This window comes from Sorex fumeus, unplaced genomic scaffold (assembly GCF_029834395.1).
Source record: "Sorex fumeus unplaced genomic scaffold, SorFum_2.1 ptg000021l, whole genome shotgun sequence".
In the NCBI taxonomy this organism is placed as follows: domain Eukaryota; kingdom Metazoa; phylum Chordata; class Mammalia; order Eulipotyphla; family Soricidae; genus Sorex; species Sorex fumeus.
The window spans coordinates 12176632-12188273 of NW_026606078.1; the positions used below are offsets into that span (position 1 = coordinate 12176632).

The 11642-nt window shown below is 44.1% G+C and overlaps 1 protein-coding gene across 1 annotated transcript; it reads left to right on the forward strand.

Annotated features, from left to right (window-relative positions):
- The first annotated feature begins 5966 nt into the window (after positions 1-5966).
- LOC130022955 (melanoma antigen preferentially expressed in tumors-like) lies at positions 5967-10556 on the forward strand. The gene is made up of 4 exons (XM_056113652.1): positions 5967-5999; positions 7600-7919; positions 8325-8930; positions 9980-10556. Exons 1-4 carry the CDS (start codon positions 5967-5969, stop codon positions 10554-10556), a joined length of 1536 nt encoding a protein of 511 aa, XP_055969627.1.
- Positions 10557-11642: the final 1086 nt, after the last annotated feature.

Below are 11642 nucleotides of genomic sequence, written 5' to 3' on the forward strand. Positions count from 1 at the left end.
TGATGCACCTAGTACAGAGTGGGAGGGGTAGCTGAAAAACAAACAAAAAAACACCCCCAAACCAAAAAGCCGGTTATTGGTTTGAGGAGACCTGCTCATAACAGGAATCAAAACAGACCTGCTCAAAACAGGAATGAGAGAGTTAGGTTCTGGGTTTTTCTCATGATTTTTATTTTCAGGGTATCACACCTGGTGGTGTTCAGGTCTTACTTCTGATTCTGCACTCAGGGATTACTCCTGGTGGGGTTCCAGATCACATAGGGTACTGAGGATTGAACCCAGAGTGGGCCATGCACAAGGCAAAGGTCTTACCTGCTCTGCTGTCTGGCCCCTGTACCATTCAGGTCTTCATTCAAATGTCACCTCGGCAGAAAGAACTTCTCAACTCAGGGACCTCATTCTCCAGGCTTTCCTCTGTATTAATTTTTGGGGGGTGGGGGTATTGGGGGAGTGGGGTGGAAGGGTTGGGGAGGGGAGAGACCGGGAGGAGTTGGGCCATACCCACCAGTGCTTAGGGCTAATTCCTGCCGCAATACTTAAGGATCACTCCTGGTGAGGTTGGGGTGCCCATATGTGGCGCTGAGGCTCGAACCCGGGCCTGGCTTTTCAGGCAAAGCCCTACTCACTGTATTATCACTCTAGCCTTTTACTCTTAATTCTTACTTCTCATCTTTCTTTACCAGGAAAAGGATCATAAATGCTCACCCATCCCCCTACATCTCCACATACACCATCCCCCATCCCCATCCCGTCCAGAAGCCTGTCTGCTCCCCCACTTGGAGGAATCGGGTGCCCAAACCTGACCCTGCTCTGGCATTCTCCACGTCTCCCCAATGCCCTCCGGCAACCTGCATACACAGGCTCCCAGGGGTGAAGTGACTTTTAGCTCACATTAGTCAGAAAGAAAACTGCTAACACAGTGTTTCCCGGCCTCTGCTCCGCACCCGCCTCTCCCTCACCGCCATTTTCACTTTCCAGGTCCGAGCCCCGAGTTTGTCCAAAGAAATTAGTTGATACAAAGAGAAACCCTTTTATTTAGGACTAGCAAAAGATGAGGATTGAGGGAGGCGAGTAGATTAAACACAGGAAAATTTTTTATTTTTTTTAAAAATCTCTGAAAAACTTCTGAGGGGAAGAGGCGAATGGCGACTGTGGAGGAGGGGAAGGAAGTAGGGGAAGGATAGAAAACGAGGGGAAAGGGAGGGAAGATGGCGGACAGGGAGAAACAGGGGGACGGGGAGCACACTCTGGTGAGAGGCTAGAGAAGAGCCAAAGCCCCTAGTGTAAGGGACATTAAACTTGACATGGGCATATGAAAGTTTTTCTAAATAAGGAAGTGGACGCAAGGTAAGCATATGAACTCAGGACTCTGGTGGACCCCCACCCGGCCTCCCAAGAAATCACTAGAACCTCGGGTCAGAGTGAGTAGGCGATTTTTGCCTGTTCCACCCTATCTTGGAACCCCTTTCCCCCGCCTCAAAGTTTCCCCACTTCTATGCCCCGCCCCCAATCCCCCAGAATTCCCCTCTTCACTCCCCCACAACAAATCCCACCTATTATCATGTGAGCCCTCACAGCCAATGAAATGAAACCCCTCTGATCCCCCTGGGAGACCCCACTCGTGATCTCAAGATCTCGTGAGACTTGCTCCAGAGGGAACGGAAGCCAGGATTGGCCAGTTCACTTCGTTACCCCCCCACGGTGGCAGAGATCACGAGGTTTGCTGAGTCACAGCCTATACCAGCTTGTACCGGTTCTCTCCTCCCGCCAGTTTCCTGGGGAGGACGCCTGGTGAGTCGCTGTCTGTCTGAGGAGAACTTGTAAGTTCAAAGCCGGGCTCCCCGCCGAGTAATCTTGGGCTCTTCACCGATAACCCCCACTTTCCCTCCTCCCCTCCCTGTTTTCTGGGTAAAAATGAATTATCTTCAGAGAGCCACGAAGGCTAGACCAGCCGCAGTGGTGACTCTGGTCTGCCCTGGCCCCCAGTTTTGTGAAGATGTGGCCATCTTTAAGAGTTTGGGACGTAATAATTCAATGAACTGCCACGTCGGTTTATTGTTTGATCTCATGAGCTGACTGGGTTTTGCGCTTGAAATAGGGACCATCTCTCCAGAATGCGGGCACCTCTGCACGTGGCGGGTAGGGAGGTGGGTGGGTGGGGGACCAAAGAAGGGGAAGTAATGTCACAGCAGAGTCGTGAGTAAGGGCTTGAAAAGGTACAGTTCACCGAACCGGGGGGTCTGTGATTCAAATTGTTTTCTGGTCCAGCCGCGGAGAAATTGGCCCTCAGGTTTGGAGGTATGAGATTTACTCGCCCCCTACCCCGAAGGGCATAATAACGTCTCCAGATTTCAATTCTCTCAGAAGTAATTTCCCCAAGAATCCGTGCCTCAGGTACGTGTGTTAACACATTGTCTACTTGTTTTTGGAGCATTTCGGTTCTTGCTCTCAGACTTTAGTGGACACAAGTGACTGAAGAAAGGAAGGAGATTCTGAGGCCAGTGTGAATTGGACCAGAGTGGACAGAAGTCGACTACAGGTAGGATGGGCCTGAGAACCCTCTGCCTGATCTCTTCAGTCTGCGAGGGTGTGTGGTGGGGAGTGCCTTAGGCAGAGAGGCAACTCCCGCGAAGCGGCAGTGGTGGGATATTTAAAAACCTCTTTTTAACGACATTTTCCTAAGTAAACATTTGCCCTCCTGCTTATCTGAAGCAATTGTGGTGTCCAAATACATGAGTTCAGGGTTAGTGCTTTGAGGGCCAGAGCAATAGTATAGCGGGTAAGCTCGCTTGCCTTGCATGACGCAGACCCTGTTTCGATCTTCAGCACGTGGGTATGGTCCTTGGAGCCCCACCGGAAGAGATCCTTGAGCTCAAAGCCAAGAGTTAAACCCTGAGCATTGTGGTCCTCAGGAAACAAAAACCAGAATTAGTGTTGTGGGTAATAGAAGGAACAAGGCCCCAGAGATTTGTCTGTCAGACCCTAGAGATCAATTCAGTGTCCAAAAGTCAGGTTTTAGAGCTGGGTTGGAGGATAAGAGGATGGGGGATTGGGGTTCAGTTCTCTTTGGGCTTGGATCAGTACAGGTGAGGATGTTTCTGAAAAATAGACAACAGTGGGTCAGAGAGGTGGTATAGTGGTTAAGGGGCTTGTCTTACACTTGGGGACCCCAATTCAATCCCCAGCATCGCATATGGTCCCAGAGCATCACCAGAAGTAAGTTCTGAGCACTGTAGGATGTGGCCCAAAATCTTAATAAATAACAGTGGGCTAGAGAAAGAGCAGGCTTTCCATGAAGGAGGTCCAGTTGACCCTGCAGGCACACAAGATCATCCCTGTGCATTGCAAAGCATCACCAGAGATGGCACAAAAATGCAAGCAAATTACAAATTAGAAGGGTGGAAGTGATAGTACAGGGGAGAACAGCAGGTAGAGCATTTATTTGCATTCCACAAAGCTGACCTGAGTTTGATTCTCAGCACCCCGTATGTTAACCCAAGCCCCTCATAAGTGATGCCTGAGCACTGGCAGAGTATAGCCTGAAAACAACAATAACAACAAATAAAGAAAATTAGAGGTCCAGAGAGATAGTACAACACTAAGATGATTGTCTTGAATTTGGCAGACCCAAGGTTCAATTTCTGTCTTGATTTTCAGAACTATATACTGTCTACCTCCAGGTGTGCTTAACCCTCCCCACTTCCCCCCCAAAAATCCCACATTAGCGACAGTAAAGCACAACCTCTTCTCTTGTGCCTTCGTAGTTAGTGTGAAGCAGTACACCTAGTTACAGCCATCACTGTTGTTGCTACATCCAGAATAAGAAATAGTTCAGGGACTGGAGTGATAGTACAGCAGGTAGGGTGTTTGCCTTGCACGTGGCTGACCTTGGTTCAATCCCCTGCATTTGATATGGTCCCCCGAGCACTGCCAGGAGTGATTCCTGAGTGCACAGCCAGGAGTAACCCATGAGCATCACTGGGTGTGACCCAAAAAGCAAAAAAAAAAAAAAAAAGAAGAAGAATAGTTGCTTTCTGGCTCAGAGCCCTGAGCTTAAAAAGTAGATGTTCAGTTAGGATGGGCAGAGATAACAGAGAGGTCAGCTTAGTTTTAGAGTAGCTATGTCAGGTAAGGATGGGTAGAGATAAGAGAAAGGTCAGCTTATATCTTAAGCACCCATGTCTCATGCCTTAGGAAAGGTTTATACAATGAAGAAAGTGACTTTGCATTGCATTGTTCATTTCTTAATTTTATCAAATGCAAGCAGTTATTTTCACTCATTGCAATTTACAATCCAACTTAAAGCTCATATTCTCCCATCAGAACATAATGAAGAACATGATTTTGGCAAAAGGATGTTAAATCTAAAGATAGTGATGCCAGAAAAAGTTTTCACATTAAAGCAACACTGGAGATGCCATTATGTTAAAAGCACAAAAGAATAAATGTTGGAAACTATCCCAATTTAAAAGCAGTGGGAGAGTTTGCCAAAATATAGAAAATATCATAAATTACATAAGAAAACATTTCTAAATAGTAAATTTATTTTCTCTGTACATTACATATTATATGTATATTATAATAAGAGTGCCTAATCTTTGGCAAGGAAAAAAATAGCACCACCTGTTGGTGCTCAGATGCTATTCCTGGCTCTGTTCATGAGTGACCCTTAGTGTGGTGCTCAGGGTAGTACTATATATGTGGTACTGGGAAATTTGAACCAGGGTCAGAGCAACCATAGCCACATGGATAGCAAGTACTTACCTCAGCCCCTGTACTATTTATTCTGGCCCCTACTACATTTTTATTTTTGTTTATTTAAACATATTTTCCTGTCTTGAGGACCACATCAGGCTGGAGCGATAGCACAGTGATAGGGTGTTTGCCTTGCCGGCCTGGCCGAGCCAGGTTCGATTCCCCAACCCCTCTTGGAGAGTCCGGCAAACTACAGAGAGTATCTCGTCCACACAGCAAAGTCTGGCAAGCTATTGTGACATATTCAATATGCCAAACACAGTAACAACAAGTCTCACAATGGAGGCGTTACTGGGCCTGCCCGAGCAAATTGAACAATGGGAGGACAGTGCTTCAGTGCTACAGAGGACCGCATCCAACAGCTCAGATCTAAGTCCTGTCTCTCTCTGCTCAGGAATTACTCCTGGCAGTGCTTGGGACCATAATGCTGTGGTTCTGAGAGCAGCCACAGCAAGGCAAGTGCCTTAACCCTTATACTCTGGCATCGGGAATCTTGGATTAAAAGGGTTTACATAGTTCCCCACCCCACCAACCCCTCCCCACCTTTTATCTTTTCTGTTTTTGTTTTGGTTTTGGTTTGAGTTCACATCTGGCGATGGTTATGGGTTACTCCTAGCAGACCGCAGGTGATCATATGGGATCAGACCCAGGTTAGCCTCGTGCAAGGCAAAGGCCCTACTATCAAGATACTATCACTTCAGCTCCTAAGTTTTTTCCTTTTCTCAGTCCATCCAGACAAAAATTATTGTTTTCCAAAGAACACTTATTTTACAAATGCTCAACTTCTCTGTTTGGATCATTCAAAATTGTCCCTTTGAACCATTCAAAATTTACAATCAGATTAATAATTTTGACCTTACCTCCTTTGAGAAACATGACTCTCAGGTTCTAAAAGAACCACTATCTTCTCAGTTATACCTTTCTCTTTCTTGTTTTTGTTTTTTGTTTTGGGACCATATTCAGTGCTCAGGGTTTACTCATAGAGGGCTTGGGGGACCATTTCAGGTACTGGGGATCCAACCTCAGTTGGACACATGCAAAACAAGTGCCCTATCTATTGTTCTGTTGCTCTGGTTCCACTCTTATACCTTCCCGAATGATCATATGATTTACTATGATACTCAGCACATTTACTTGTTTCTTTTGTTTCTTTTGGATTGATAACACTTTCTTCATGAAGCTACCTTCACTGGAACAACTGGGTAGTTTTGATGAGGCCCAAAATCCCCCAAGTGTACTTTCAGGTTGGTTGTTTTCTTTTCTTTTTTTAGTTTCCTATCATGTATAGTTGGATATACTGTTCAGTTAGTAATAGGAGAAATTCAAAAGCCCAAAGCCACTCAGGGATCAACTGCAGAGTCAGGAGATTCAGTAATAAAATTTTGCTTTTGATTGGAAGTTGAAATTTTAGCTAAGATAGGAAAACGATGTGCCCAGAAATGCCTTTCCAGTAGTCATGTGAGGTACCCAGAGGCCTGAGAGCACAAGAAACACTTTGCTGATTCTGAGATGTGAACATGTTGCCAAAAGTGGGCTCTTGATCTACCCTGAAATAACAGAGCTCATAACTATCACAGAGGTTTTTACAAAATGGAAAAGCATTTTTTTCCAGACTGAGAGAAGAGGAGGGAGAGAGTGGGAAGTTAATATTTGCTCTTCACCTCTCCCTTTGTTTCATAGGGGTTTTTGTGGAACACAAGGTCTTAGACTTGGCTGCATATTACTGGGTTTGTCCCTTTTGTTAAGCAGAGGGATCCTGAAGTAATTTATCTGCCCATTTTTGATAAATGGTATTAGGATAAAGTTATCGTGACACTATATGACAGTGCTTTCCTATATTATTTTTTTCTGGCACATGACTTAAAATATGCTATTATTTCTAGTTCTATATTTTTCTTGGGTTTTTTGTCATCCTTGAGAGAGAAACAAAGAGCAGGACTGGGAAAGTAAATACCTGTTACAGAACCCTTGAGACAGATTTATCAGCTCTACTAACAAGCTCAACCCTGTAAAATTGTGTAAGAAAGCTGTTAACCTTTCTAAAAGAATCAAATTTTAGTTTCATTCTTGTGGTCGCTATAGCATACTCCATAAAGATTTAAACCTTTATAAAGATCTAGTTCACTAAGCTGTAGATTGTATCTTTTTATTTCCTTACAAATCACAGGCTTTGTTTTTACCTCTACATATTTTTGCCTTGATTCCAAACATTTTGATTTTTGCTTTAATTTGTATCATTTTACAGATGTTTAACGTATAACCAAATGTTTTATAAATGAAAGGCGTCTAATTGTAAATCTTAAATGTATATCTTGGAATTAGTGTTCTCTTTTTTCATTTCCAGTTTGTACATGGAAAATAGTACTGCTCTTGCTGCTCTTACTGGTTTTCACTCTTAAGGTTTTCTGTGACATAATGACACCCGTTTTGTGAATGTTTCTTAATCTTCTGGATTATTTATAGGTCACATGATGCTCTTATTCCTATTTCCAGGACAGTAAGTAATAATCAGAAACTCTGTCCCTCAAAAAAATTAAGAATGGAATCAGTTCTCAGTCTCCATAATACTCCCTTCACAGTGGATCTAGAATAAAATTAAACAGTGAGTAGATACAGTAAGCTGCTTGCTACTTCCTCAGTGCCTTGCAGTAGTGGTCCTAACGCTTTGTGTTCACCGAGAGCAGCAAGATCTAGGGTAAAATGGACTCCCTGACTATGCCAGAGCAGTCACTTTGAGTTGATTCCTATGAAGGGGAGAAGTCCAGTAGGGGTTGATTTTTGCTTTAATTCATATCATTTTGTATACTCTGAGAAGGATGCCTTGTTCATTGGCTCTTCATCCAGGATTCATTTCGGAGCCGATTTATTAGGATGGATGTACCAGCCCCGTCCAGGCTTGTGGAACTGGCATGTGAGAGCCTGCTGAAGAACGAAGCCATGGCCATTGCTTCTCTGGAGATGCTGCCCACAGAGCTCTTCCCACCACTATTTACTGCAGCCTTTTCTGGAAGACACACTGGGATCCTGAAGGCAATGGTACAGGCCTGGCCATTTGCCTGTCTCCCTCTGGGGGTCCTACTGAAGGAGCAGCTACCTCACCAGGAAAATTTCCAGGCTGCACTTGAAGGACTTGATGCTCTGCTTGCCCAGAAAGTTCGCCCTAGGTGAGGGTTGCCAATAACCAGGTAGAGTCTTGGTAGTCTGAGCTAGATATACTTATATGTGGTCAGGAAAGTACCAAAAGGGGAAGCCACAGGCTTCTGTGGTGCCAATGAGGAGTCTTATTAGAAACATGAAACAGGACTGAAGGAACCGGTACCCAACTCCTCCCAATGGCACTTGAAGGTGCTAGAAGTGGGGAGCTGGGGAGACATCCCAGAAGAACAAAGGAGGAACTCTCTGGGTGTGGGAAAAAAGTGCAGGTTAGATATCTGATTCTTACTTAGATTCCAAGAGTCTCTCTGGGTGTGGGAAAAAAGTGCAGGTTAGATATCTGATTCTTACTTACATTCTAAGAGTCATGGTCTTTGTCCCTGCTGATTTTAAAACTTCTTGGTCTTTCTATGCAGGAGATGGAAACTGCAGGTGCTGGATTTGCGGAAGAATGCTCATCAGGACTTCTGGAATGTGTGGTCTGGAAACAGGATCAGCATGTATTCAATGTTTGAGCCAGAGGTGGCCCAGCCAATGAAGAAGCTAAAAGCGAGAGATTCAAAGGCAGAGTCAGTGCAGCCCTTCACTCCAGTGGAGGTGCTCATAGATCTTTGCCTCAAGGAAGGTACCCCTGATGAGTCTCTTACCTACCTCCTTAAGAAAGTAAAGCAGAGAAGAGGGGCACTCCGCCTGTGCTGTAGGAAGCTGAAAATTTTTGAAATGCCGATGCAGAACATTAAGAAGATTCTGAAAATGGTGCGAATGGACTCTGTCCAAGAATTAGATGTGAATTGCACCTGGAAATTGCCTACCCTGGTGAAGTTTGCTTCTCACCTGGGCCAAATGAGCAACCTGCGCAGCCTCCGACTCTCCCACATTCGCATGCCCTCCCACTCCACCCGGGCAAAGGAGGAGCAGTGTGTGAGCCAGTTCACCTCTCAGTTCCTCTGTCTGGAACAACTCCAGGAACTCTATTTCGACTCTATCTCCTTCCTCAATGACCGTCTGGATCAGGTGCTCAGGTAAGGAATAGAGGTTTTTGTTTTTTGTTTTTTGTTTTTTTGAAGACAGAGCAACCCTCCCCCCTACCACCACCTTTTTTAGAAAACAATACTGGGCATATACTATGTGTCACTTTTCAACAATGCTGAAGTACATGAGTCACAGAAGGTCATCATTTCCTTGTCCCCTGAGCATATTGTTATGTAACTACCCAAATAAAGACTATAATGAGAATTAAGAGACACTATTATAATCTATTTCTTGCTAGCAATCTGTTAAATAGGGACTTCTGGTCAAATGAGAGTGACTTTGGGAATTATTAAGTAAATATGAAGTGAGGAAGGCATTGAAAAAATAAAAGGCCATCACATGCTATGTCCAAATTGTGAGTGATAAACTCAACCAGTGTATTAAATGGACCTTTTCTTACAAATCTGCCTTGAAATTCCTGCCTATAAAGCTCCAAGTAAGGTAGTATTTGGAAAATGCATGATTCTATAAATGATGGAGAGGGATGCACTGTGGAAAGTGATAGACGGTTTATATGTGATAATGATTTTGCAAGTTGCTTACCCTGCTGATGCTTCCACACTTTCCCCAGGATAAGTAGTCCTTTTTCTTCCCATAGTCCAGTTTGGCTCAAAAGTACAAATATCTACGAATAGCCAGAAGTAATCCCAGATTGAAAGTAATTCTGATCATGTCTGCCAGAGCTAGTGTTTATTGTCCCTCTTATGACAGTGGTCTTTCTTCCAAGAACCATCCATCATTATTTCTTATCCTTACAAAACTCTTAATGGTTATGTTGTACTTTGCTTGATAGATGGGAAAAGGGATTAAAGTTTTATTTGATTCAGTAACATAGCAAGGAAGCAATGAAGAGAAAACTCCGTTTAGATTTGACTGCTTCATGTTTTATCTTTTCACCATAGACATCCTGGAGGTTAATAGTCATCTAGAAGATGAGATTTTGGTAAAAGGACCTTTAATATCTTGAGGTCTTGGTCATGCCCCACTCCCTCTTTCACCACTTCCCTTGCCCATAATTGAATACTTTTTCTCTCCGCAGGTGCCTGAAGACCCCTTTGGAGACTTTGTCAATAACTAATTGCCTGATTTCAGAAACAGATTTGGTGCATCTTTCCCAGAGCCAGATTGTTAGTCAGTTGAAGGATCTGGGTCTCAGTGGGGTCAACCTGACCTGTGTAAACCCTGAGCCACTCCAAGTTCTGATAGAGAGAGCCTCTGGCACCCTGCAGGATCTAGACCTGGATGAATGTGGTATTATGGATGCTCAGCTTACTTCCATCCTGCCTGCTCTGAGCCGTTGCTCACAGCTTACCACCTTCAGCTTCTGTGGAAACCCAACTTCAATGGTTGTCGTGAAGGACCTGCTGCGTCACACCATTGGGCTGAGCAAGCTGAGCCATGTGCTGTATCCTACCCCTCTAGAGAGTTATGAGGATGTCCGTGGCACCCTTGATCTGGGAAGACTTGCCCAGCTGCATGCCAAACTGAAGCAGATGATGCAGGAGTTGGGGCGGCCTGGCATGGTCTGGTTCAGTGCTAACCCTTGTCCTCGCTGTGGTGACAGGACCTTCTATGACCCTGATCCCATCCTGTGCCCCTGTTATATGTCTGCCTAGATGGATGCTCATGTAATAGGTTTAATTTGGGCATTGACATTGAAGCCCATTTATAAGTACATTTTGAAGGAACATAGAAATCTTAGTTCAGAGAACTGTTCAATGTGGGCAGAGTTGGGGAAGAAAGTTCATTGCAGGGCTGGGGAGAGATTTTGATTTGAGTTCATGGAGTCTCTGGGGAGATGCAACGTACAGAGTTAGAAATCAATCAGCAGATTCGAGCTTGGAAGATAGGTATGGAAGTTGTCCCTGAGTTGATTTGTTGAAATGTTAAGAAATAAAGCAAATCTCCATGTCAGATGTTTCATTGTAATTTGTTAACCTGATTTTCCAGTTTAAATCTGAAGATCCTTGTGACTGACTGAGAAGGATCTGAGCATGCTATAATGCTCAAACACTCTGAGCTGGATGATAGCTGGCCTCTAAAAGTTGTGGAGCCACTTATGATTCTGTTTAATTCTCTCTAAGGCCTGTTGCCTATTTCTGTGGTCATTGAACTGAGCATACACAAGGTGCATCCTCAGGGACCAGGAACGTACTATGTACTCTATAACACCACTGGATAAAATGTTCCCTACAGGAGTCATCACTGCTAACTCCATGGTGACCTGACCTGAGCACACCATGGGTCTTCTAATGCAATAGTATTTAACCTTGGTCTGTGAATAGGTGGCAGTTCATAGAAAAGCTAGTCTGTAATAGCTATTGTCACTTAACAGAGTGGATTTCAGCTGTATATCTGTGGGTCTAGTACTGGATCACAGGTAGAAAAACTTGTATATCTAAGGCCTTGATCAAACCCTGCCTTGATGTGCAGGTTTAAGACTACATGTTGCACTAGTCTGACATGTATTATCAAATGGGGGATGTCTGTTCTGCAGAAAAAAAAAACAGTTTCTCAACCTCACCAACTCATGATTGAGCTTAGTTTTTACTATTGGGATCTTTTATTTTTGGCCTTATATAATCCCAGACTTATTGTTAAGCTTATTTAGTTTAATAAGATGTAAGCGATACACATTTTTTTAAATTTTTGCTTTTTGGGGGGGTCACACCCGGCGATGCACAGGGGTTACTCCTGGCTTG

What these genes read in the sequence shown, in the direction of transcription:
- LOC130022955 (XM_056113652.1), top strand. Translation starts at nt 5,967, where the DNA reads ATGAGGCCCAAAATCCCCCAAGTGTACTTTCAG. An exon ending in TCCCCCAAGTGTACTTTCAG is followed by an intron (nt 6,000 to 7,599) that starts GTTGGTTGTTTT and finishes CTCTTCATCCAG; the next exon opens with GATTCATTTCGGAGCCGATT. An exon ending in GCCCAGAAAGTTCGCCCTAG is followed by an intron (nt 7,920 to 8,324) that starts GTGAGGGTTGCC and finishes CTTTCTATGCAG; the next exon opens with GAGATGGAAACTGCAGGTGC.